This window comes from Colius striatus, chromosome 1, assembly GCF_028858725.1.
Source record: "Colius striatus isolate bColStr4 chromosome 1, bColStr4.1.hap1, whole genome shotgun sequence".
Classification (NCBI taxonomy): Eukaryota; Metazoa; Chordata; class Aves; order Coliiformes; family Coliidae; genus Colius; species Colius striatus.
The window spans coordinates 151,378,352-151,405,863 of record NC_084759.1 but is presented as its reverse complement, the minus strand read 5'-3'; the positions used below and the strand labels follow the sequence as shown (position 1 = coordinate 151,405,863).

The following is a 27,512-nucleotide window of genomic DNA, read 5'->3' as shown; positions in this document are numbered from 1 at the left end:
CTATGTGGAGCTGGCGCAGATATTGCTCCTTTCCAACTTGTGGGACAGTGGCGTGCAATAAGCGGGACGGACGTTGAAGAGCAAGTAGGGTTTTGGGAAGGGCAGCACCTCCAGGTGATGGGGGATGAAGGACAGCATGCTGGGCAGCCAGGCAGCTGTCATCTGCCCCTGCAGTGGTGAGTAGTATCCCGTGGCAGGCATGGCAGCCGCAAGCTTTCTTGGCATCAAGCTAGGAGCCTTTCAAGAATAAAAATGCAGCCTCAGGTGAATCAATACAGACTTTCAGTTAGATACAATTTACAGTCTACCTTATTTGTTTCCCTAGTGCTCAGTAATTAAGAATAAAAGTTTAGGAGAATAGACTCCCTAAAACCCAGTGGTGTGCTGTCACCCAGGAAGAAAGGCAAAGTACCTTTTGTTCTAGCCATGGAAAAACTCCTGACAGAAGAAGAGCCTGTGTGCCAGCCTAAATAATATTAAGTGTCCTGGACTTGTAAAGGACATGGGTCAAAGGCAAAAAGCACTAGTCACCCTAACAAGGCTGAGTGTTATAGAGGTACTGTCTAAAGAAACATGTCTTTCTGTCTGCAAATGTCACATTTTTTCCCGTTCAGGAAATTTCTGATGGTAAAGATAATTTAAATGAAAGCATGATTTACAGGGAAATAATTTAGAAGTGAAATCGGGAAGGATCATCCTGCAAAGACACCTCATGACATATTTACAAAATAGGTTTAATTTAATGAGTAAATGTGTTATTTGACCATATTTACTGTGATTTGTCTTCATCATATTGCCAGTTTTGTCTTTCCTAGTCTTCTTCACTAGGATAGAAGAAGTGACCCGATGAAGGATAGTTTTCTCTCTTTCAGTGACTTTATAGATATCCTCTGATACTCACTGTAATATCTGACTTGGGAGCAGGAATAAAATCAACTTCTGTCAGATGCTGAAGGCCACCAAAATTGCCAAATTTTTCATGTTTCCTCCACTTTGCTCGCTGGTTCTGGAACCAGATCTGGATATAGGCAAGAAAGAAAAGGCACAGAAATGAACAGGAGACAAAGGAGGAACTGCTCATGTACAGCTACTTCCGCTACTCTCTAAGTGAGCATCACAAAACATTGACCTCCAGCTCAGCAGGACCTGGGGCTGAATCTAAAGGAAAACACTGAGTTCAACATAGCACCTTTCACATTTTGCATAGTAGGTGAGATCCCTGTCCCATCATGACAATCTCTTTTCTCTTGGAACTCACAGAAGAGCTAAGATCAGACTGTTCAAGAGAAGACAGTGTCACAGGGTGCAGCGTGCCTTCCAGGTCTCTCCTGGGAAAACAAATCCTTTCATGGTCAAAGCTTTGCAGCAGTCAAGGCAGGAGCTGCGATTTGTTGCATAACAGGGCTCTTTCACTCTGTTCCCAAGTTAACAGACTGGGAAAAGACCTACCTAGATGTTTTGCTGAGCTGCAATAAAAATGTGTCACCAGTGGAGATGTAGTAACAGGGTTTTTCCTATATTTAGCTAGTAGTATTTTGAAATTCACATAAAGAAAGGACCTAAGCAAAACACCCAAGGGGATGAAAGCTTCTAAATTACTCAGCAGTCTAAGTACATAATCTGCCATCTCTTTTGCACTGGAAAACAGACAACTAACTTTCTCAGGGGAGTTTCTTTGATCTATCATCTGATTTGACCAGTCTGGCTTCTGGCTGAGGCACAAAAGTATTTGTTTTGCCACCACAGTAGTGTGTCTTGCTGCATTGTTGTGAAAAGTTGATTTCTCCTTCCATTGCAGTTTTTAGCTGGCTTGGGAACTGGCTGTGTCAATGTAAGCAACTGGTTCACATGAACACAAGGTATTAGTGATCAAACCCAGATGCTACTGAATGTAAATATGTATGTATTTTAAACCAAATAATGAACTGCTCAATTATTTCTGCATCTGTTGCCCAGGAAGTAATGGGAATGTCAGGAGCCCTTTGCTATATTGCTGATAGCAGTATCTAAGGTTACTGAAAGGACAGTTTTGTTTATCTGGGTTTGCATGTATTTGAGAACTACTTAGTCGGAATGAACTGCTCCATTCCCTTTCTACCATGCAGAGTTATGTGGTGAAACAGCACCATAAAAATTACTTTTCTTCAACACTGACAAAGTGATTGAGGACAGAGGGGAGACTGCAACCAAATTTCAACCTCTGAAGTGCACATTCCAAAGTCTGCACATGGGATAAAGTTGTCACTTTAGGGATTTTCTTTTTTTAGTGAAGGCAAAGCTGTGATTGCAGACTGAATTGTTCTTTTTTTACCCAACCAGCTCTCCAACACACTTACCTACAAAATGATTTCTCAGAGCCAACCCCGAATTTCTTTTGCTGGGATTAAAACCTGTTCCTCCATGCCCTGTCTACCACACAGTATCAAGCTATTGATATCATTTATTTTCTGCAGGCTACTAACCATTTTTCCAGTGCTCCTGAGTTATGGCACTGAGACAGAGCACAGCATTCCCATGTGTTTTCATGAAAGTCATACAATGCTAAAGCCAGCGATAAATGCCTCTTTAATCCTGCCTGAGATTTCACAAAAGACTCATTTGCCCTCTCAGTGGTCAGCAGGTTGTTCAAAGAAACAACGACAGAGTGCAGAAGGAGTGTGGTGTGCCCCATGTTGTAGGAATGGCCTCCATTAGTTGCTCCAAAAGATTGTCCATTTGTTGTTCTCTTGGAGATACATAACCAATGATTCAGAGCTTGATGTACTAAAGAATCAGCTTTTTTTTTTTTTTGTTTTCCAATCACCTGGCCTTCTTACTGTATCATAGCACTATCATTAAAGACTTTACTGGCTGTGTCATTCAAATTCAGCTCTGTGTCAGTAAATAGTTCCTATGAGAGCCCACCTTTGTGACTGGACACCTGTTACAGACCTATTTTTTTGCCTGTTAGCATATACTATTTGATCTACTGTTTCCAGGCAGGGTGTAGGGCCAAGGCAAGGTCCTTATAGTGACATGACATCGGTTTTATTACCTTTATCAACCTAATACAGACAATCATATAATCATTAAATCATAGAACCATAGGTTGGTTTGTGTTGGAAAGGACCTTTTAAAGATGATCTAGTCCAACACTCCTGCTGTGGGCAAGTACACTTCTTCCTAGATCTGCTTGCTCAAAAGCCTGTCCAACCTGACTTTTAACATTTTCAATGATGGAACATCCAAAGCTTCTTTGGGTAACTTGCTCCAGTGTCTTGACACCCTCATAATAAATAAATCATAAATAATTCCTTATAACCAATCTAACTCTGTTCTCTTTTCATTTTACAACTGTCACAAACAATCTCATCATAAAAAGATGAATGTGGCAACATTTATTTTCCATAAACCAGTGTTGATAAGAATTAAATATATTTGCCTTTCTTTAATTCTTCATTAACAGAGACTCATATCTAGTTTAACACTGTTTTGCCAAAAATCAATGTTTGGCCAAAGGGCCAGCCATTATCTGGATGTCCTGTTTACCCTTTAAATACTGACATCACTTTAGATTTCTTCAAGGCCTCTGGAATGTCTCTTGTGCTCCAGGGCTAATTAAATAGCAACACTGATGACCCAAAGTGCTTCTCAAGCAGCTTTTTAAGAACTACTGGAGGTAAGTCACCTGGATGTCTGGATTTAAAAATATCTGTCTGTAGCAGCTGCTGTTCAACGATGTTCTTATAGAAAATGTTTCATCATCATCATGTGATACTGCCACCTTACCTGACGTATTTCCAAGGATAGAGCAGAAATTATGACTGAACATATTTGACACTTCTGCATTATCCTTGACAGTTCCATTGTTTCTATAAAGTAACAGTTCAATATAATGATTCACTTTTTTTGTGTGTGTGTGTGTTCTTAATGGACTTCTGTTGAGTTTCTGATGATTATTTTTTGTGAGCAAAGCTTTGGCTTGTATCTTTCTGCTTTGCGTATTCATTTTTTAATAGTTTCTTGTTTCTGATGTTTACTCATCCAATACTCTTCATTTTGTGTCACATGTAGGCCTGCACACATTCAGGGATACAATTCCACCTATTCACTTAAACTATTTGATGGTAATCATACCTTTGTTTCTTGATTGGAGGACATGAGCTCTTTTGCAGTTATGGAATACTTAACTTGGTTACCCAAGGGTTGCTCACTTTCCCCTCCCTCAGTTAAATTATCTGTCTGAGGTGATTTTACTTGTACTATTTTTAGCTTTGTCGAAGCATACATAAATTCTTTGCACTTTGTTTTGTTTATATGTGACGAATGTAATCAATCAAAACTATAACAACTTGCAGCTCGTACCTAAGTTACTCATAATTTTCAGTTCTGTAGCTGGTTTCCCTTTATCAGCCAAGATGAGGTTAAACACAGAATTTCCTGTGTCACGTGTGATACTGTCTGTACTGGTAACTTGCCATTTGCAATTCATACATGAGGGGCTTTTTACTTCATGTACATCTCATCTTGATATAAATCTTTTATTTGGTTTTTTTTTTTTTTCACCTACACATTATAAATAACTTTTTAAACAGAAGATGGTCCTGTTCTTTCATTGGATTTGCTCTTCTGTAGGGAACACTGACTAGTAGCTCAGGTTGTGCTTTGTACAATTGGAAATGCATTCTGGGTGCACTAACATTGCTCACGGGCATATTGCAGCTATGTTGTTCCGATTCCCTGTCACCTAACTATGAAGCAATATCATTGTGGTTAGTTCATAGTCACAGGCAAGTCATAGTCAATAAACTGCTCTGTGTTGGACTTTGTTAGAGTGGGATATGTGCATAGAAGTGCGCCGATGAGTCTATCAGTAAGGCAAGTTCTCTCATGCAAAAATCATCACAAGAGTGCCTCGTAAACACCGCCAAATTCCAATACACAGTGGTATGTATATTTTAATGTAGCAAATTCATATGCAGCAAACATTTGGGGGCAATTTTGAACTCAGTCAGCAAGACTGCATTATGGCTGCTGGGCACTGGATTAGTTTCTGTGCACTAAAATTACAGCCAAGGCATTTATAGCCTGTGACATCAAAATACAGGCCAGTAAGAAAGCATTTTCATTTGGGCCATTATTTTCACTTTTTATTTGAGAGCCTAGAGAAGATGGATGTGCATGGCAGTTTGTGCTGGGGGTACATTAGTCTATAAAAGGCTGATAAATGATTAATAAATATTTTCATAAATGGCCAGTCTGTCGCTACAGAGTCCAACAGGTTGCTCATAACCATCTGTAACTCCCATTTGCTATGCATTTAGTATGCTTAGAGCTCCAGTTAACTCATTGATTAATCCCGTTTGGTTAGTCCCATCTGGGTGACAAATACCTTTTTCCCTATTTGTAAAAGGAGAACAGTGATACCGGCTTCCTCTGTAAGGTAACAAAGCGGTCACGTATCTCATTAGTGTTGTCACCCAGGCATATACTATTAAGAGTATACTCTGAATAAAGAATTGGTGTGGTAAATATAGCCTTTTTGAGACACAATGTACCTGAACTCTGGCTTCTGGGAGGTTTATCTTTGCTGCCAGTTGATTGCGAATATGGACATCCGGGTAGTGAGTCACTTGGAAAATCTTCTCTAGTTCCTGGAGCTGCTCAGCTGTGAATGTTGTCCGGATTCTCCGTTTCCCTTTCCTCTCAACTGTACAAACAAGGAAAATTGTATCACATTTTACAGAAGAGTGACACAGGACCACAAGAATATTCAGAGGTCCAGCAACTTCTGAAAATTTCTGTGCAGCTGGGATGGTACTTCTAACAACTTCTAGGGATGTACTTAGATAGGTGTCCGTCTCCTGACCCAGCAGTGAATGTGAACTAACTCCTTTATCGTTCAAAGAGTGAGTCAAAAGTGACACATTTGAGTGTTAATTCCATGTATCCGCTGCATGTGACAGCTAAAAGATCCTGTTTATTTTAACCACACTAGCCCTGCAGTAGATTTGTCATCAAAGTCCTTTAGTGTTGGACCAACCTTTGACCCTTTTTTTGCTCCTGTTTGTCACATGCACATATCTATTGCTAATTTATAATCTCTAATTAACTATTTGTGAAGAAATCCTTAATGTAAACAGAATGAAAGAGTAGATCCTACATTTGGCCTTGTTGCTGTTTTCATGCCTGTAATGAATCACCATTTTAATTTGAGCTCATTAGTCTTCCATCCCTATCTTTTATTGTCAGCTTTTCTTACTAAGCTTTCCTCGAGCTCTGAGGTATTGTTTTATTTCATTGTCACTTTGTCAATTTTGCTGAATTTTCTCCTGCTGTATGGCAGCAAGATCAAAGAGTACCCAAAATGCATGAACACAGTGGAGGGATGGCAACCATTCTAGAAAGACTGACTGCTGCTCTCTTCCCATACCATTCATTCGACAGTATTTAGGGATAGCCAGGAATTTCACTGCACTGTGATGGTGGCATTGAAAATGTTGCCTTACGAAGAAAACTCATAGCATTCTCCTGTCCACACTGTTGTGATATGAGGACTTTCTAATTTAGCTTAACCTTAAGAACTACAAGACCTTAAAACCCATGGAGCATATGGAGAAACCTGGTGTGGTGTGGATTCCTAAGAGGGCTCTGAGACTGCCCCACTCCTTCATTTGCTGTGGTGTAACCTCACTAAAGACTTACTTCAGCACTCCTATCATTTAAAAAATGCCTTCCTAAACTAGGGCATTTCATTTAGATTATGCATTTTGTGTGCTGTTTGGTGTAAGTTAGAATAAGGTCTAGCTTGCTCTGAAATGGTGCTGGAGGGCTTACTTCTTGCAAGAGGGAGGAGAAAAAGAGTAGAACTGAGCTCTATGACAGCCGATCTGCAGAATGTAGAGTTCAGCCTTATCCCAAGGTTGCAGTCCTCTCTGATGCACAGTCTCTTCCAGCTGACATTGAATGACCAGCACAAAAAGCCACATCCCAGGTGCTGTGAGCCACAGTTTTTTTCTGCTGAACTTGGAAAACTGCAATTTGATAGGAGCCTAAAAATTCTACTAATGCTAATGACTACAGTGAGCTTGCTACTCAATGACCTGAAGTAATTGGCAATGACACCATGTTGCTCAAGAAAATGACCTTTTTGAATATCACCTTTCGGAACTGAACAATCTAATAACAACTAATTCATACTATGTAACTAGACGCATACTCTTCCTATGGGGAACAGTTAACCAGGGGAGGTTAACTCCATCCCTCAAAGAGATTGTACCATTTCCCTCTCTTTTGTTCAATCATTAGCATAAACTTTTAGGGGCTAAAGCAGTGAAAAAGGTAACTGAATGCCTTGGCCAATAGAAACTGGGATTTGTGACAACCAGAAAATGACATTTTTCATTCTGTAATTGAAACCTCATTGTGACTCTGTCAACAGAGAAAAAAAGAAATAAAAAAATTCTATTCATAGAGTTAGTAGGAAGATGTCTAGGACAATATACCTGTAAGTGAATATATTCCATTGTGAATATTTCATCTTTTCTAAATCTTTCCAGACTTTGAAAAGAAACTAGTCATGCAATAATAACTGAGGAGTGTCATCTATCATAAACACTGTCAATACTCCTATATCTCAGAAATAGCCTAATAAAGCAGATGTCCAACACAGTTAAATCCATATAATTAGACTTTTCACTAGCCTATCAAAGTACTACTCATTAAAGTGCAGTGCCGGCTTCAGCCCTAAGAGAAAAATGTTATTTACATTGAATCTTGCTGACACTACTGGGGCAGAGATCTGAAATGAGAAATATTTTGTGTTTCTATTGAAGACAGGAATGGGCACTCTCTTCTAAGGAGCTGTGATGACATCATTGCATCTACTTGAACATTTCCAAAAGATGGTAAAGGGGGGTTTATTGCTATATGGATTAAAAGGGAAATATCAGTCCTGAGAATACAAATCTCAGGACACTAAGTCCCCTGTAGATATGTCAGAGATAATAGTTGATAATAGTGTGTCTGGTTTGAAAGATTTTCACCTCACACCTCTCTGGGGGGGCTGGCCTCCATATCCTCCTGGGAGATACTGCAGACAGGTTAAGATTAAGTACTAAGCTGATGTTTTGTCAAGCGCATCATGGTCTGTCATACAGTAATGAATCTCTCTAGTGTATCTGTGTCATTACAACGTATGGTATTTATATTTTCCTAACACAGGGCAACTGATGTAGCAGATGCCGACAACAAGTGAAGTTTGACTTGAGCTTTTCATGTTTCAGGACTTTGAGGCATCCCTGAGATGTCCTGTAAATCTCCTTGAACATGAAGCTGAGCTACTTCCCCTATCCAGGTTAGAAGATTGGCTCCACAAACCTGGGAGAAGCTGCGGTCTACCTCCAGTATTTCCAGAGAGAAGCAAGACATTCAGGCTCAAACTGTCACCACCTCCTTGTTCCTGTGGTCCCAACTACACATAAATATCTGGGATGCTGTCAGGGTTCTTGTCCTGCTAGGTTTTGTACGGCCAGTCAGTCTATGTGCCTTCCAGCAATCAGAAAGCCTTCAGGAGGAAGAGAATAGACCTGCCCACCTCCTGGAAGATTTCTAAATTATCAAAAAAAATCACAATATACATTTTTAAGAGAAGAATTAATGAAGTATGATTTCGTGACTATGCAAAGAAATAAAGATACCATATACGTTTAAAAATCTAAGATGTCACATTAATAACAAAAAAGGGTATATTTTAGTATTCCATCATAAAAAAGCAAATGATGATTTGTCTATTATAAACTGTACTGTCTCATAGATTAAACAGACTCTGTAGAATTTGTATGGCTGAACTGGACTATGATGGGATTGGAATGTATGTCAAAGAACAGCTGGATCACACTTCTTTGCAGCTGACACCACACAAACAACAACCATTAGTTCTTGCCTGTAAGCACATACGATGACAGCCATCAACTCCTCTTTGTAATGGGGAATCAAAGCTAAGGCAAGACTTTTAGTGCCCAAACCAGAGATGACTACCTGAGCTAGAAAGGAATGGTTTACATTATTAAATCATTGTAGCTGCAGGACTTTTCTGTAGAGTATGTTCATGTGCACCAGAGACAGAGATGATAATGTGGACACCTATCCTTGGCTGCCAGAGTAATAAGTTGTATGTGCTGGCAGGACACTTGGTACAGAGTTCATTGGATTAATCAACCTTGAACGATTCAAGAAATCAGCTGCTATGAGAGATGCAATATGACTATAGAGCTGAGGCATGGAACGAAATCAGTAGTGAAGATCGTGAGTCTAGAAGGAGCTGCCAAATCTGCCCTACAAAGGATATACAAGAGTAAGAAGACAAAGGCTGTGCACAGTTGATGTAAGTTTGGGAAGGAATTTTCAGCTGAGTTGAGACATCTAATGATAACTGAAAGACAGATCCATTGCCTTGAACCACACAGTATTTTGAACTTTGTTGGAAATGGGATAGGGAGTGGATCTGCCAGATAACCTTCTACTGTGTTCTGTCCCACTAGCAGCGAAGAAGCATTGAGGACCAGAGAGCACGGCTTCAGAGAGAACAGGCTAGTGAGTTTATGGTGACTCATATTAGCTTCACTTGTGCAAAAACGACCCAGATGATAACTTGGTTATGGGCAAAAGAGACTCCCTATCAGTTCACTCGTATATCCTTCACATATTTCCATCTTGAAAGGTGAACTGTTTTTCAGATGAGACTCTTATGTAAGGGAAGAATCTACAGAGTACTCAGAAGTGTCAATCCTACTGAAACCAGATTTCTCAAAGATGAAACTCATCAGATTAAAGAAAATACAATAACATGAGGTCAGCTGTGGAACAGTAGGGACTGAAGGACAGGTTTTGATTTCAACTGGAAATTAAATTAAATTGCTAACAAAATAGACTCCTGTGAACTAATCAAGGCTTTTGCCAGCGGGAGATCTAGAAGAGGGCATTTCTTTTTCTATAAATAATCAGTATTTCTTTTTTTTTTTTTTCAAACTATATAAAAAAAAATCTGGGACTCTGTTAACATTTTCTCTTGCAAGATGAAACTTTCTCTGACTAGCTTTGATACATCCCTTTGCCTTGGGACCTTAGCTTAGAGATCTCACAGCAAACAACAGCATTCAGAATTACAGTCTAATAAAGAATGTTGGTGGAAGATATAAGACTAGAAAGTGTTGGAAGTGTAACATTGGCTTTACAAACGTGGCTCTGGAGTCTCTGGGGAAATAAGACTCTGTCTGAGTTTCCTGAGCTATTTTCTATGTAAAAGCTAGGGATATTCAAGTGTGCTTTTATGCTCTGTGAAAGTCATTTTCAGGTTAGCTGACTGCTGAAACCAAGCCTGAAAATACCAGGTAGCTAAACATGTCAGCTTTTGCAGATGCTTAGAGATACAGATGTCTATACACTGCCTTATGGTCGACATTGGATGGGCCAGATTCTCCACGTTGATAAAGCAGTGTAGCTCCTTTAAATTCAGTAACTGGCTCCTTTTTTCCCCTGTAGATCTGGCTTTATTACCAGGGTCAGACTTGGAGCAAGTTGAAATGTTTGAACTTTGTGGAAATACAGATTCTTCTTGAAAGTGCGCAGTGAAAGGATGAGATCAATTAGTACAATTTACAGCAAAGCAGAATTCTGATTATATAATAGGGAAAGATTTTTTTCACCATGAAGGTAGTCTGAGAAGGCTGAGAAGTCTCAATACTTGGGGATATTCTAAATTTTACTGGACAAAGATCTAAGCAACCTGGTTTAACCTGTCTCTGATTAGAGTTGGGGTCTCTAGAGGTCCCTCCCAAGTTACTTTATTATGTGATTTCTGACCTCCGAATAGCCACGTGGACTGCAGCCCCCCATCATTCCTTTCCTAAAATTCAAGGGAATTTAAGGCTTTAATGCTATGTACCACTCAAGGAGTCTGATTTGTAATTGCTTAGTTACACAGTTTTAGCTTAGTGTAGTACAGTTTATTTCCACTGCCGATATAACATAGTTACAAGATATTAGAGATATGGGCAAATCAATACCAAAGACTACTGCTTGTACCTGAGTTTGCTAAGTAAAAGATGTGCAGCTGCAGCAATGCAACACTTGGTCAAATTGATTCTGGATAATAGTTTATAGTAGGTAAAAAGTATATTTGCACTTCTGTTTCTCAACTGCTCTGCATACCTGAAACAGCTAGATAAATGCTACCTCAGGAAAATCTATGCAATTGCATCTCCCATTTGCACTTAGCCCATTAACAGGTGAGGACTGCATCAAGTAAAAATCTAAGAGAAGGGCCAGAAGTCAGTGCTGCCACATATTTACTTTGGAGAACGAAATCTAGATAGATAAACTGGTTCCACCAGTTTTTCTTGACGGAATACTTCTCGTTGTTTCTGGACAGACACTCTCTTGTTGTATGCAATAACCAGATTTAAAGCTTTTGCTGCTTCTTTGACAAGAAGAGAGGAAACAGTTACATAAGTAAGCAAGTGGTTTTAGCTATGTGTCATGAGAAATATATTTTTATCTGAAACAAAGCTGACTGTATCATTTGTTTCTCAAAAGGAAACTCAGGAGTGCTGAAAAAGAGCCTCATTATATCTTGGTAAGTTATGGGGTTTTTTTTCTGTTTCAGCCTCTTGGAAAGAAGTTCCTCTTTCTCTTCCTTTTAATCAACCAAATAAAAACATGAGGGGCTCCCAAACCATTTCTTTTCATTCCTTTTCTGGACATTGTTCTCCTGTGGTGACATTCTGCTCATGACAGCTAAGCCCGCAGCAAAGAAACCAATTACAACTTTATCAAGGAGTTATTACAGAGTGCTGATGGCACCAGGACAAAATCTACTGGTCTGTGGACAGAGATGTGCCCATGGAAGTCCCTCTCCTAGTTAAAGAGGTAGCTCATGGCTTTCAAAGGAGCTTGTCTTGCAATATTTAGCTAGGAGTATGGCAGTGTGGCTAATCTTTATTAAAGTGTTTTTTCAGTCCTTTTTTAAGAAGGACTGACACAGCCAGTGAGACTGATCCTAATTGGATAGGTACAATGTACTTCAGATAGAGCCTCCTGCTAGCAAAATGCACCATTTAGCATCCAACTGCTGGCCATTCAGGCGTTGCTGAAGTTAAGACAGAGCAGCATGACTTGAACTTTTAAAGGCTTGACACTCTCCCTTCCGTCCACAACTCCTTGACGGAGAGTTGCTTCCACTGTGGCGCAGAACACAGTGCCTAATCACCTGACAGCAAGGCTGAAATGCAGAGAGGTATGGACTTTAGGTGGTGTGAACAGAAATGCTAAAAATACCAGGCTAGAAACCCATTTAAGCAAGCTGCAGAGGGGCAGCCAGGGGAGTTTCGTAGCCTCCTTGTCAGAGGAGTTGGCAAGCAGTAGACAGTATGTGTGAAACCATTCATGTGGACAGTTTGTTGCAGAGGATGGTACTCACCATCAGCCTCGGCCCCCGGTGAATTTAACCCTTCCCATCTGCCAGCAAAGTGATGACGATGTTTACAAATGCTTCTGCCCTGAAACGGTGTCATGCATAACTCTGGCATAGCCAGCGGTCAGCTAAATATCTGGAGGAAGAAGTGTGCAGGGCATGGTTTGATGGAACCCAGCTGACAAGGGTGTGTGTTAGATTCCATCACCTGATATCAGTTCTGTATCTAGGCTAAATGACCTGCGCCTTCATAAACTCATTCTGGGTAGGTATATGTGTGATTTCTTCATTCAGCTAAATCTCAAGCTTGAAATGTACTTTCTGTGAATGTTCAGGTGTTGTCAAACTTAGCCTTAAAAGCAGTGGCCAGCTTAACCCAGTAATGGTTCTTACCAAGGCTCCCCATCATTCTCCCCATACTCTCTGGTCACCCATTTCCCCACGTAGAAAGCTGAGTTTCTTGAAGGTTGCACAGACAGTCTGTTTTCTACTTTATTCCTGCTCTTTGTGATTATTTATACCTGCAAACCTCAAGACATCAATCAGGCATGCTTGTTTACATCCTTGACTGAGTGTGTGCACTCTCCTCAAGAAAGCACAATTCCATCATTATTTTTGTACGTGGTCTCTGCTGTTTTGCATTTCAGCATAAAGCACTTGCTAACATGATAGGTAAAAGGCCTGCCCTCAATTTCAAAGAACAGTAATAAAAAGTACCAAATCCCACAGATGTGATGAAAAGTTCCCAGACAATTTAAGAGAAACTGGTAAGTACTCGTAAGACTTTTGAAATAAACTTATCAAGATATGCTGTCAGCTTTACAAGTGATCACGTTACACACTTGACTAGAAGGAACAAATTAACCTCTGGGTCCTACGTAATGTACCTTGTGGGTCCAAAATTCTCAGGAAAGAAGAGGCTGCTCAAGGGAAAACATTGAATTGCCATTGTTTGCTTTAACTAAAAAAAAAAGAACCCAACCTTCCCAAAAAACATGAAGAAACCACACAAACACAATTTATGGTAGTTTCCCAGCTGCTGACAGCTTTGCTTTCTTCCGTGCTTACTTGTATTAGTGAGACTTCTACGTGAACAGAGTCTGAAGGGTGAGAGTAAAGGATTCAGGTTTCATACCTTTCATTTAATATCCAGGGCATGATTATAAACAATCAGTCTTCAAAGAGGGAGAAAAACAAAGAATCAGCCTTCAACAATGCCTCAGGTAAACCCACTAAATCAAGGTCAATGGTCTGCTGCATTTCTAAGTGTATGCAGGAATACTGCACTTCAGAGACACAGGGCTGCAGGGACTATTCACAGTGATAAACAGAAGATTGGTAGGGCAACTAATGGCAGCCATATTATATATATATATAGGCATTTATTTTTTTCCTCCTGCTTTTCCTTTTCATTTAGAATTGCTTCCTTTTGTTCTGCAGGACAATAGGATGCTTGTGCCCTTTCTTGCAGTTCCGTTGGTGAATTCTGGGCTGCTGATACTTATCTGGGATTATGATTACACAGTACTTCATTGTCTCTTAGGTGTGTTATAAACGCATTGGGACACGTCAGCATGTTGGGGAAAAGGCTGTTCTGCTAGAGATAAACCATGTTGTTTCACAAGGGTACATGGATTTGACCATATTGTCCAGAAATGAATAGTATAAATGAATTTATGGCTTCAGAGAAAACATAAACACAAAGCTAAAGATTCTTGCAACTGGCATCAGTACAGAGGCGACAGGACTTATACTGGAAGTTGTCCAGAACTGAGATCATCTCTGTATTTCCTGTTGTCTTTATGATAATCGCCACCAGAATTTGTCAATACACTTTGGGATCAAAGATGCTTTCATAATAATAAACCAATCAGATTAATACAAAGATCCCTGAACGTCCAGTCAGCGATGTGCAGATAATTTCTCCTATGGAAATATTTAGGTGATGCTGACTCATTATGGCAGTTTCCTCTACAGTGAATAATGAAGACATGAGCTGCAGAAAATAACATAGTCCAGTTTTTCCCATGGCCTGAAACCCACAGTTCCTGGTGAAATTAGGAACCAGCTTGATTTATTGAAGTCTGATCTACCTTGTACTTGAATTGTTGCCCTGAGAAGAAATCCCACAAGACTAGGCATCCATCAGTATTTTGAGGTAGTGCTATTATTTGGCTTCTCCAAGACACTGACTGCTCCCTCACTGGAGCAGAGGACTGGAACTGTTACCCATGTACAATGCTGGGTACACTTATTTGCTGCCTTTGGGTGTAAAAAGTAACAGTGAACACACACACACACACAAAAGTATATAATCAGACCTGATTATATAGCATGTGTAAAAGACATTGGAGAAGAATTGCCCAAGAGGATCTGAACCAGTTTGGGATCTTGCACTTGGGAGGCCTGGGAGCTGCTGTAGGTCAAGCAGGTATCCTCTTAGGCTCCAATGCTTAGCTGTAGTGAACATGTCAAGTCCCAAGGTGTCACACAGAGCAGAGGGAAGGAATTACAACGAAAATGAGATCTCAGAGTTTAACTTGGGCATTTACACAGCCATGTGGCTGTGATGCTGACTGGCAGCCGCAAGAGTTTGCCTTCCTTATGCTTAAGTTTTGAAGACCCTGGCAGCCGTGGTGGTGGCACACAGTAAAATGTCAAAAATTAATCATTTCACAGAGAGCTGGCCCAAGCAGAGTCTGTACCCACAGCTGCAAAGCAAGGCCTCTCTCAGAAGGCTCTCTTCCTAAAAAGGGTTTTATCAGTGCTGCTTCCCAAGAACCAAATTTTCCAGAAAAGTTCTGCAGAAGACCAGAGGCGAAGACACCCAACATTCGGAACGAAGGTTTACAAATTCAAATGGGAGCTTAGTTAAAACTAAACATCTTCATCAACAACCTGGATGAGGGGACAGAGTGTACCCTCAGTAAGTTTGCTGATGACACCAAACTGGGAGGACTGGCTGATTCCCCAGAAGGCTGTGCTGCCATTCAGTGAGATCTCGAACAGCTTGAGAGTTGGACAGAGAGGAACCTCATGAGGTTCAACAAGGACAAGTGCAGAGTCCTGCTCTTCAGGAAGAACAACACCATGCACCAGTACAGGCTGGGGGTCCAACAGCTGAAGAGTAGCTCTGCAGTAAGACACCTGGGAGTCCTGATTGCTAATAAACTAAACATGAGCCAGCAATGTGCCCTCATGTCCAAGAAGGCCAATGGCATCCTGGGATGCATCAAGAAAAGTGTGGCCAGCAGGTCAAGGGAGGTTCTTCTCCCTTTCTACTCTGCCCTGATGAGGCCTCATCTGGAGTCCCGTGTCCAGTTCTGGGCTCCTCAGCTCAAGAGGGACAGGGAACTTCTGGAGAGAGTCCAGTGCAGGGCCACCAAGATGATCAGGGGACTCGAACATCTTTCATACGAGGAAAGGCTGCGGGAACTGGGGCTGTTTAGTCTAGAAAAGAGGAGGCTGAGGGGAGATCTTATTAACATTTGCAAATATCTAAAGGGTGGGTGTCAGGAGGTTGGGACATCCCTTTTTTCTATAGTAGCTAGCAACAGGACAAGGGGTAATGGGATGAAGCTGGAACACAAAAAGTTCCACTTACATATAAGAAAAAACTACTTCACTGTTCGGGTGAGGGAGCCCTGGCACAGGCTGCCCAGAGGGGTTGTGGAGTCTCCTTCCTTGGAGGTCTTCAAGACCCGCCTGGACATGTTCCTATGCGACCTGATCTAGGTGACCCTGCTTCTACAGGGGGTTGGACTGAATGGTCTCTAAAGGTCCCTTCGAACTCCTACCATTCTATGATTCTATGATTCTAAACGCCACTGTCAGCATGTCTCTAGCTTATGAGGGCTTTTCCCTTTTTTGCTTACAATGCAGCTTCAGAGTTCAAAGGGCAAGAGGCATTGCTTCCTGTAAACGGTTTGTGATAAGGACACAAATCTATTTGGTTTAAATGACACTGCATTTCAAACCGTTTAGTCACAGAAGCCATTTTGTGGGGGAAAAAAAGAGACAGCAGATTTTTAGGAACACTGCAATGTCACGGAGTTCCTTGGAAATATGCTCCAAATTCACATGCAGGGTCACAGTCAGGGTGCTCTTGCTATCTCAGGCCATCTGCCCATGAAGGGCATATTGTCATATGCCATCCTCATAATCTTTCTCCTCCTCTCCAAAAAAGCACCAGACAAACCCCAGCCCTCCCACCTCCAAGATGATTGATTTCATGCTTGATTTCTTGACAGCATGCTTGATTTCTTCTGCTCCCTGACAGCTATACAGATGTGTATGCTTAGTCAGAGCCTAGTACTCTTCCTCACAAACTATGCAGGCATTTTATACAGATAGACACAGGCTTTGAGACGGAGGCGAAAGGCCATCTTTCACATCAGAAATCTCTCCTGCTGATGAGGTTGGTGCCTTTCCCCTGGGTACTTTAAGGCATCCTCAGTGTGGGTGTGAGGAAGGTCCTGGGAACAACTCCATGGAATATGCTATAGGCATTTGGTATTGCCCAGGTGCCTTCTTTGAGGACTCATAATCGGCCTATAGCTACCACCCCAAAAACATATCTGAAGCACTGCAGAGTCAATAGATATGGAAACAGAAGTTATCAACTCAAGCTGTAAGGATTACAGGCTGCTTCCAGGGGTGGTGCAGTCTACCTCTCCTGCAGGCACTGTCACTGACCTCGTCTGGGAGAGGTGACTCCAACCACAGCCAGAGGCAGGAGAAAAAGAGCTGCTGGCTCTTCGCAGTTAACGTGAAGTGGAGGAAGGCGGTGGAAGCTTATAATGCTGGAAAGGATTTAAAACCCAGGCTTCCAGCTCTCTGCTAAGAATGACAGTGCATCAACGGGATCTGAAACATCATTGTTTGTGCGCCATGGGGAAAATGGCAATCCAGTGCTTTAGAATCCTCCCTCCTCCTTCAGACAGTTTCTATCAAAGGCTCAGCAACTGCGGGAACCGGTAGCTTAGAAAATGGCAGATCATTAAACCTCTGCTTGGTTTCAAAACCCCACTGCCACCAGGCAACAGAAGGATTTTGTTTAAAATGCCTTTAAAATATAAGTTGTCAATGAAAGGGCCAGCTCAGCTTGGCTCAGTTTCGTGCAGATAATTACATGCTTCCCCCCCAGCTCAGCTGATGAGGCTGGTACCAACCACTGTGCTGGTCAATGAGGCTAAGTGCTGAGTCAGGACAGTCACCTCCCTCCTCTGTCACCCTGAGAAAGCCACCTTGAAGCTCCGGTGTGATCCCTGTGGCTCGGGACTCCCTCCCACATGAAATATACTCCTTTGTAGCGCTCACAGGCAACTCTGAGTGCCAGATACATACAGCCCTGTCTCTTCTGCGAGGAGGCATTGTGATTTTGCCCTGTTGCTGTCACCTGTGTGCATCTTACAGGGAAGGGGTAGGATAAAATATCTGCTTATCTTACAAGGTTTCTCCCTGCATCAAGACAGAAGCTGTCTCATGCAGGAGGAGGAGGTGACAGCAGCTTGTCACAAGACTCATGTATACCATAGAAGCAGCAGCACGAAACAAGGCTTTTCTTTCAAACGTATTTCACGGAAAGCAATGTTTCCTCTGCCAGCTTGCAGAGTATGTGCTGAAGAAGATGTGTGCATCTCAGGGAAGTAACCCTGCATCTGCTGTCATGCGAGCCCATTAGGAGTCCTCAATGGACTTGATCCAAATTGCTGCTTTCTTTTATTTTCAGAATGGAGGGAATAATAGCCAACTATGCAGGAAACACCTTGCTGCTACTATTGAGAACCTGTTTTCTGGAGTGCAGCATGATCATCTGTGTTAACCTTTCCTAAATCTCAAAGAGCTTAAAGCAGTTTTGTCACGTGCTATCACTAAATCACAGTCTGTCTGTCAGGAACTTGTCCAGTTTAGGTACCATGTATCCTCCTTAGCTTAAAGTCTCTATGCAACATATTGGCAAACTATATTTGTATAGACTGCTGTTTACCACTGCTCACAATTGTTGAAATTATCAGACCTACCAACATGGCCAGCCTTGAAAATTGTGCCTAACACACACTGCAATGCCAGACCCATGGCACGTCAAAAGATTGCCTATGCGCATGTGGATGACCTCTTCATCACCTGTACAGTGGGTCCAAGGTATACAGGACACATTGAGCTGAGTCTGCATGTTCAGCAGCCTCAGTCCTGGCATTGTGCAATGCCTATTTACCAGGAAACGGGCATTGCACAACCTGGAGAGTGAGGCAGCTAAATATGGTAACTCTGTAGGTTGCCACCTCAAGTAGGAGAGCAATAAACACCCAGAGCACTCTCGCTAAAATTAGTGGGGTTATCAGACCTGAGCTAGGTCTTTAGCTCAAAGGGTGGGTCTCCATGCTTTTGATGGTGAGACTGAAGAATCATCCCCTGTGACTCGCCAGGAGCTCAGCAGTAGAAATGTCTGTGCCATCCATTGTTAGATATTGCCATGTGCATCATTGTAAGAAAAAAGCTTCAGTTTTGTGTACTCTGGGAGAAAGCTTGGTTATAGAGGCACTCACCATGAAGCGGATGACCCACTGGGAAATCGCATAGCTGATCCTCCTCTTCCTCATATTTTCTTTTGTCTTCCAGGTGTTCATGTCCTGTGTCCTCACCCAGGAGGGAAGCTGGGTTGCCAGCAGGTCTCCTGTAGTGAGCTGCCTGAACTTTCTTTGTCCTGGCCATAGGTGTAGCACACATGGCAGGGAGAAGGATTTTGGCTGAAGGTAAGACACAGTCTAGTTGACTCCTGCTGCTGGAACCTGTAAAGGACACAGCACAAGACAACTTTGAATAAACCAACAGTTGTTAAGTGCACCTTCCAGTTTGCATGAAAAAATGAAGCATAGATGTGGTCTAGATAATTTACCATTCAAACCTGATCACATTTTAAATGGTCTTAACCCTTCTTTGCTATGCATCAATGACAAGATGACCCTATGTTGCAGAGTCATGATCCCAGTGACTTAGACCCCAAAATCTAACCTGTATTCTGCTTCCTTCCACCTTAAAACTCCCAATGGTCTTTGTGGGAGATTTTCAAAAAGGACTGTAGAAGCAAAGAGGCAGAAACAAATGATCAAGAAAGATCAGCTTCCCTGTCAGTATCCAAAAGGGAGGCTGCTTTTCTGAAGAACTCAGAAGTACAGTAGATGTGGAGCTCCTCTTAAAATCTGTCAGCAAGGTTGCCATGGAATTTGCTGGATGCCAACTGCTTTTAAAAATCTGTTCCTGTCTTAAATGTCCTTGTAGGTACATCTGGGACAGAGAATAGGCTAAAGGTCAGTGTGTTCCTCAGTTCAGGTCGGTTTGTCATTTCTTCTACACCTGGACTGCTTGCTGCTTGACGCTCAGCTTTACACATTAGGTGGTTCTATAGTTTTTGCCCAGGCTGCCAACGTTTTCCATCTACCTTTGTGATGGCTGACACTGATGTTATCTAGGAAGATACTGACAGCCAACTCATCTTCATGAAATCATCTGCACACTCTTGTTGACAGGAAAAACATAAGTAAAATGTATATTGGCCCATTTACAGGAGTGCATCCATGAAGCTAGCTTAGATTTGAGCAGGGGAATTCTAAACACTCTCAGTAGGAGCTGAGGGTAGCCTCAGCAGTAACCAGTGGTGACACATACGAGGACACCTGAACCTGAGTGTTGATGAAATTCATCACAGAAGCCATGGTCTTTTTTTTCTGCCATGGTGTTGTGTTATTACTAACACCATCATCTCTGTGTGTAGCAGGGGCACTGCAAAGATCTTTCAGATTAGTCTTCTGTCCTCATGAATGTAGTATAAGGCCTTACTCCTCTTTTTAAAGGTAAGTAGACCTTGCAGAGCCATGCACTAAAACATAACATGCTGGCAAGCCTCGTGGTTCAAGGTGGTGGTCTGTCTGTGGCTGTTAGCATCCCAAGAGGCATGTACCAAATACTGCCATTCTCTTACTCACTTTTTTCCGCACTAAAGCCTCACCATAAGCCCCAATACTGAGTGTTTTATGCACTGCCTTTGATAGATGCAATCAAGGCTCAGTCTTGACACTTTGGAGACAAGATAACTGGGTCTGTGCTGCTTTAATGACAAGTCTAGAATTTGATCTACTTTTCCTCCAATGCCTGGATTTCTTTGCTTCAAAAGACATGGAGGCCACACATAAGCATACTGGACCTTTTGGGGGATTTAGGTTCCATAGTTAGCATGATCCTGAAGCAAATATGACAGCACAGTTTTGTCTGCTATTACTACCAAACAATGTTAAAAACTTAGTGCAACAATGGACTGTGCTCCAAAGCAGTCACTCACATATAGACTTGGAGGTTTGTAGCACCAGTGGCTGTTCCCCTCTCTATTTCGTATCTAAACAGCAGCAGGTGGGAACCTCCACAGGATGTACTGGAAGAAGCTCCATTTTTTGATATATATATATATATATTATTTCTGGTGCAATATCCAGCTAGCATTGACAAAGCATCTAATTCTTTACACTTGTCAAACTTTCATTTTCTGAACAAATAACAAGTTCTATTCATAACCAGCCTTGGAGCAATGACAATTATAACATCTGGAGACAAAATGCCCAATTCTGTCCTCAGTAAAAGATCCCAAAATGGGAATTTTAGAGAGACCTGACAATGACATGGAGAAAATGCAGTTACAAGAGCTCTGGAAATTAGCCAAAGCCTCATATCAGTAAAGGATGATTGCTCAAATGTTATCTTTTTCAAATTGTCACCAATCTTTTGGGAACCTTCTGAACACAATTGCATGTATCTAGCCATGCTGACCTTAAGAATCTGGTATAAGGTCCACCTTTGTGTTTGAGGCATACTATGCAAAATGGGTCTAATGTAATTCCTTTAGGATCAAATATGATTGTTTTCTAGTGAGAAAACAGGTGAGGTTTTGAATAATGTGTGTGGCATAATGAAAGATAGACCTAGGAGTGGTCACTAGCAAGGGGCTGGGGTTAAATGATTTGCTCAAGAACTCAGAGAGTATCAGTGTCAGCATAGGTTTTTAGCCCAGGATTTCTATCTCAATCTGCCATCCCTAAATTACGGGCTAGTTGCACTCCCCTGCTAGCTGTGATGCTCTGAAAATGAGTATATTACAGAACTGATGGTGCTTATATCCTACAGTAGTGAAGAACATGAGTAGCCAAGCAAGGTGCTCTTTTGGGCAGCAATCAAAGCTTTCTGAGATTGATACTGGCATTTTCTAAATTATAGAAGATTTTTCATGTGTTTTCATCCTTCATATACAACAGTTTTTTTCTCTGAAATGCTCACATATGCCTGTGATAAATACAACTTATGCATGAGCGTGCATAGAATAATTAATTATAGGCTAAAGAAGAGAAAACAAGGAGAGACTGGAAAACTGTCCTAGGCAGATGTGAAAATACCAAAATCTCTGTGGAGAGCAGTAGGAGGATCTGCTGTTTAACATCAAAGAAACAAATTAGAGTGGCATGAATCTTAAAAAGAGGCTGGGAAAATCAGGGGAATTTTCTGGAGGATAAGACTGAAGGTTGATGATACTGAGTTTAAAGTACTTAACTGAGGATTAAGAGCCCGAAAGTCTAGTCTTGTTTGCCTTGCAACCTTCTCTGGTGCTTGTCTTGGACAAGAAAGAAGACTGTCTGAAGTGGTATTTCTCTATCCCAGTCGGTATTTTGCAGTGCATATTCACGTGACTCCAGCAAAGAGCTCTAAAAAATAACTACAAATTGGCATGGGGTAAAATGTCCTCCAGGGAATGCAGTTTTCTTTATTTTTTTCAGGGATGGCAATGAAATTTCAGCCTGGCACAACATGAGGTGTCTGCTACTGTCATGCATAGAAATGACCTCAACTTCTGGCTCAAAATAGTCTTTTTGACTCGACTTTCATAGGAGAGAATGGGAAATTTTAGGAAAGACAGTAAGATTCGTTTTTGGAAGCAGGAGATTATTTCAGATGGCCCAAGTTCCTTTTAAGCCCTTTTGTGTAATCACTTGTAGGCATAAGGCTTATGATTTTAGGGTCTTACTAAGGCTGGGAAACAAGGAAGACTCCATCACTGAGAAATGCAAACAGCTTTTTATTGTGCTGTTATTCTCTTGTTCCCATACCCTTTATTCCCTCCTCCCCCTTTTTTTAAGGTGGATTGTTTTCCATTGTAACAGGTGGAGTGGATTGATAATATGGGCCAGGTGGTATCTATTCAGTTATATTCCTTCAGTTCTTTCCTCTTTTGTAATAAATCTGGGTGGAGTCTTGCTAAGGGTGAAGTAAACAATCACTATATTGACATTTATGTGTGAAGTGGCCATTGAATTCCTACTAATTTGCACATCCTCTGGAGACATTCAAAACCCACCTGGATGAGTTCCTGTGTGACCTACTCTAGATGGTCCTGGTCTGGAAGGGGGGTTAGACTAGATGATCTTTTGAGGTCCCTTCCAGCCCTTGAGATTCTGTGATAATGGAGCATAACACAGCAGAATTCCAAAGTTACTGTATCTGTTACTGTTTTCGCTATTAATTTCCCAGGTGTAACTCATTCCAAGGGAAAGCATAGACTGAATTCTAAACTGTCTTTTTGTTCATTATTCCTTCTTCAACTTGGTAAGAGTCTTTAAAAAATTTCAGGATACTTCAGATCAACAGGTACGTTTCCAAGTCACCTACTAGTTGTGTTTGTGCAGTAAGCTCACAAATGGCTAATACTGCAGCTAGGAAGTATCACACTCCTAGGAAGACCACACATTCCTTATTCCAAGACCCACTGGAATTACACTGATAAACATCTGTGAATTTAGGAGCCAGGCCCAGAGTTCCTTTTAGACATGATCAAGTACTGTCCCAGCTTGTCATAAGAAGCTGGCACTATACATCACAACATCCTTTTTAGTTCAAAGAATCATAGAATTATTTAGTTTAGAAGCAATTTCCATTTGCTAGCATCCTTGGGTTTTCTTGAGAAAGGACTCCAGGGAAAGCTTTGCCTACGTTCCTCATTTCTGACATTCTGCATATCCTAATCCTCTAGTCCTACTCATCTCTTCAACTCTTAATTGCTATGTTTGGACTTCATGACAAGTGTGATCTTGGTACCTAGACTGCCTAAATCAGCAGATGAGTTGGTTGATAATTTCTGGCTTGGGTATTTACCTTATGGTAATGAGGAGTATGTGTGTGGCTCCATCTCTTGCTCTCATATGGATGGGTCATGGCTTGGCTCACGTATAAGCTATATGAGATTTGGGAAACGTATTCAAAATCCATAGTAAGATCTAACTTAGCCCTGACCTGTAGTACTTCCTTCTTTGCTGCATCTAAACTGTTCTGGGAAAGCAGCTGGATTTGTGTCCCATCCAACAAATCCCCTAGTTGATGTCAGTTCCCTGACCTTGCCCAGCACTGAGCCAAATTAGATACGGCTGACTATTTACACAACTTGTTTAATGCTAGTATTATACGGCATGAAGTTGAATGACTTTGATGAAATATAGCAATACATCCTAAGATATATAGCATAGGATATTGCACTTCTGAAATACTGAAGCCTTATCTGTAAAAATTGGCAGTTCTACTGGGAAAGCAAAGGGTAATAAACTTAAGTATTTCTTTGGTGAAATCAACAGTGAAAAAACATAATTTTCATTTTCTTTTTTTAAACATCCTTGATCAATTGCAAAAGCAATGTACAACAACATTTTGGAATTTCTCTAGAGCTTTCTTGTTTTCTCAGCTCCAGTGACAGTTAACTGAATCTTCATGTATGTATACTATTTTCATTAACATTTTACAATGCCTTAAGTATATTAATCCAAACTAAACTTTATAGCAGGGGAACAAGGAGTCACTATATCTTCCTACAAAGACAGTATCTCTCTGTCTAGGTGACGAAGCAAAGTCAAAGGCAACTACTCTGTCTGCATTGCCTCCAAGGTGAAAAACTGACTGTGCTCTCAGTAATTTGGGATGAGACAGTACTGGCACTGCAGAAATGAAATCCTGGGAACCCACTATGTCCTGCATACAGATTGGTCAGATCTGGTGCTTGGAGCAGTACACTTAGCCAAGACATGCCGTGAGGAAGGGCTTCAACATATTGATTGCAAAACAGACTTGATAAAGAAAGGTCCTGTCTCTACCACACTTCTCTGTTCCTGGAGAAGAATCTCACGTTGTTAAAATGCAGTTCTATGATCCATGTTATGAACAGCACAGACTTCATTTTCAGTGGTGTTATCTATCTCACTTTGGATCCAGTGGCACAAAGTGGCTGCCACAGGCTCTCTGGAAAGCGTTTTCAGCTTACAAAAACTGACTCCAACAGAGCTCATGTCAGCATTTTTCCCCCTTTGCAACCTAACACCTGGGCTCCTTTGGCATATGGGCATCATTATGCTTGTACCAGCATCTGCTGTGTCCTACAAAGTACCCCTACAAAGTACCACAGTTTTCCTTGTTTCAGGACACTATTTAAAACGTGGCTGGGGTTTGCTGTTATTCAAATCCAATCTGCAGTGGCAGCTTTAGGAAAGCTCTAAATGCTGCAGGGCTCCAACAGTACCATTGGTGAAACAGCCAAGTGACACTAGCTGTGGCCTTTAGCAACCTTGTTTACTTTGAAGCTTCCCTTTCTTTGAGCAGCAGGTTGGACTTAGAGATGATCCATCCAACCTCAGTTATCCCGTGCTTTTGTGAAAACTCAGCAGCACACTATCTCTTTTCCCCATATACGGGTTTTTGTGGGAAGCTGCAGGTACTGGCACAGAGGCAATGTTGTATATACAGGCCTAATAGCTGGGGATCCCACAACTGTGAGGATTGTCACGGTCAGGAAACAAACTCTGTACAGAGTGAAGTTACCCTGTGTCAGAGGTACATAAGAAAATGCAAATCTTGTGCAAAGCATGGCTGAGAGGCAGCATTAGTTGGACTGGGATCGAGCCCAGTTGCTGACTAATGTTACACTAGTGAGAGTGGTGCTCACTTTGCTGTAGCTTCCTCCATGATTTAGGCCTTGTTTGCCTTCCAGTCGTGGTTACTGTCCAGTTTGGGCATAAAGAGAGCCGAAACTATGTGAATAAGCAATGGTTATTTGGGCTACCAGGTTTTTGGAAAAATACTCTCTCCCTTGCCTCAGGGTACTTTCTGCAGTGTCCTGTGAAATGGGGTCCTGATCCACGAAAGGATCTTTCTGTGTTACAGAAAGTGTAACATTAAGCTTTGTGGAAGGCAGTTGAGCGAGAAGCGAGTGAAAATTTTCTGTCAAAACTACAGGTAATTTTTCAGTTAAGTCGGTGTGTTTGTAAACATCACCTTTTCATAGAAAAGGTAGACTAAAAAAGAAGAAATATTCTACACAGAAAATGTTCACAGAATTGTAGACTCTTAAGGGTTGGAAGGGACCTTGGAAGATCATCTAGTCCAACCCCCCCCTGCCAGAGTAGATCACAAATTGGTCTTTGTTTAAGGAAAAAAAGAGACAAATTCTGAGGAGGTAAAAGTCAACTCAAAGACTAAGCCACTAAACTGAGGAGACTAAAGTAAAAAAGACTAATGCTGTTGCTGATTTGCTAAGGTCGAAGTCAAGCTAGTTTTCTGCTAGCTTGTTTTATTTAGTTCATGAAAGGAGCTCATGCCCATGACGATAAGGAGAAATGATTAAACGCAAATGCTTTCTCTTTTCTTGTTCTAGCAATTAGGTTCTTATACTCCTTAGCTACTGCTGCCCTTACAGACCATTTCTGCTGCTTGAGGATGAGTGGTCAGATTTACAAGAAAATGGTACTTCTATGAGATATGGCTGTAGACTCAGACAGCAGTCAGCTCTTAAGTGAAACTCCAACAACTTCCTTAAGCTGCAGCAGTTTGAGGCTAACCTCCTGAATCTGAGTGCCTGTCCTTCCTTATGACAGGTGTTTTTTTTTTTTCTACTAAAAAGAGTATTGTTTTCTTTAAAGGGAAAGGCACCAAGATATTGTATTTGTTTGCAATAAGCACTTCTCATTCTTACCGAGGAGAGGTACCTGCAGTTAACTGTTCAAGTTGCATACCCACCTCTCTGGGGCTTCATAATGTACAAAATCTCACCAAAAGCTGGCAGCAGAGCCCAGACTACGGCGAGGTTGAAAGCAAATTATTTTTTAGATATCATTCCTGGATATAGAAGGAAAGATTTGTATCTGATCAGGGAAATCTGTTATTCCTACAAAAGCTAAAGAATAAAATTCTCACGTAAACAAAAGTGATAGCTTTAGAGGTTAAAAAGAAATAAGCATTTTCATTAAGTGTTATAACTGGTACTTACCACAGGCCAGTGGTGACCCTGATTTTAGGGCTAGAGGTCTCTCAGCACAGACACTTTTCCTGTTTTCATTGCGTAGGTTGGTGCTGGCAGAAGGTTTCTTTAAGATTTCCTCAATGGAAAAGGACAGGTTGGGCTTCCCCTGGCTGCCGCACACCCGGGGGTCCATCGTCTTCCTGCCAAAGTTGCCACGGGGCAGAGTCTTCTCCTGCTCTCCCGGCTCTCGGTGCACCCTGACAAACATGCAGCTGGGAAGGTGTGTGTCTCTCCTGACCCCTGCCCAGCCGACCTGCGGGAGCACCGGGAGGTGAAACAAAGGCTACTCACAAGTGAGCACACACGCCTGCACCTCTCTCCTGATCAGTTCGGGACCAAGACCTGCACTCCCGTGTCCGGGGAAGATGGCATTACAAGTGAAGGTGGAAAGTCTTACCAATCCTGACCACTGCCAAACACTCCCCAGCTGGTGTGGATTTACAGAGCTCCAAACAATTGCATGACCATCCCAGGAGGAGGTGTGCTCCTCACAGAGCTGGGCAAAAAATGCCCTGGGAAGGGTTGCTTCTTGTTGGTAAATCCATTTCTGCTTTCAGGCTGAACCCTGTGACAAGCCCACTGGGTTTTTACTGTTACAGAGTTAAAATAATCAGCAGAATGAATACTTGTCCCTCCTACCATTTACTAGCAAGAGAGATACCCTGTAAACTTTTCTTGCATACAGGG

At 41.6% G+C, this 27,512-nt stretch overlaps 1 protein-coding gene across 1 annotated transcript; it reads right to left on the bottom strand.

Moving 5' to 3' along the window:
• On the bottom strand, positions 1-26,958 carry ISX (intestine specific homeobox). Its single transcript, XM_010204584.2, has 5 exons — positions 26,793-26,958; positions 19,000-19,242; positions 5,538-5,689; positions 902-1,018; positions 1-237 (listed from the first exon to the last, which is right to left on the bottom strand). The coding sequence occupies exons 1-5, from the start codon at positions 26,956-26,958 to the stop codon at positions 1-3; spliced, it is 915 nt and encodes a 304-aa protein (XP_010202886.2).
• Between the last annotated feature and the right edge of the window lie 554 nt (positions 26,959-27,512).

Coding starts and splice junctions, on each gene's coding strand:
- ISX (XM_010204584.2), bottom strand. CDS start 26,958: ATGGACCCCCGGGTGTGCGGCAGCCAGGGGAAGCCCAACCTGTCCTTT. Junction 5,690..18,999: donor AGTGGGTCATCCGCTTCATG/GTGAGTGCCTCT, acceptor TTGTTTGTACAG/TTGAGAGGAAAGGGAAACGG. Junction 1,019..5,537: donor TCCCAGAAGCCAGAGTTCAG/GTACATTGTGTC, acceptor GCCTATATCCAG/ATCTGGTTCCAGAACCAGCG.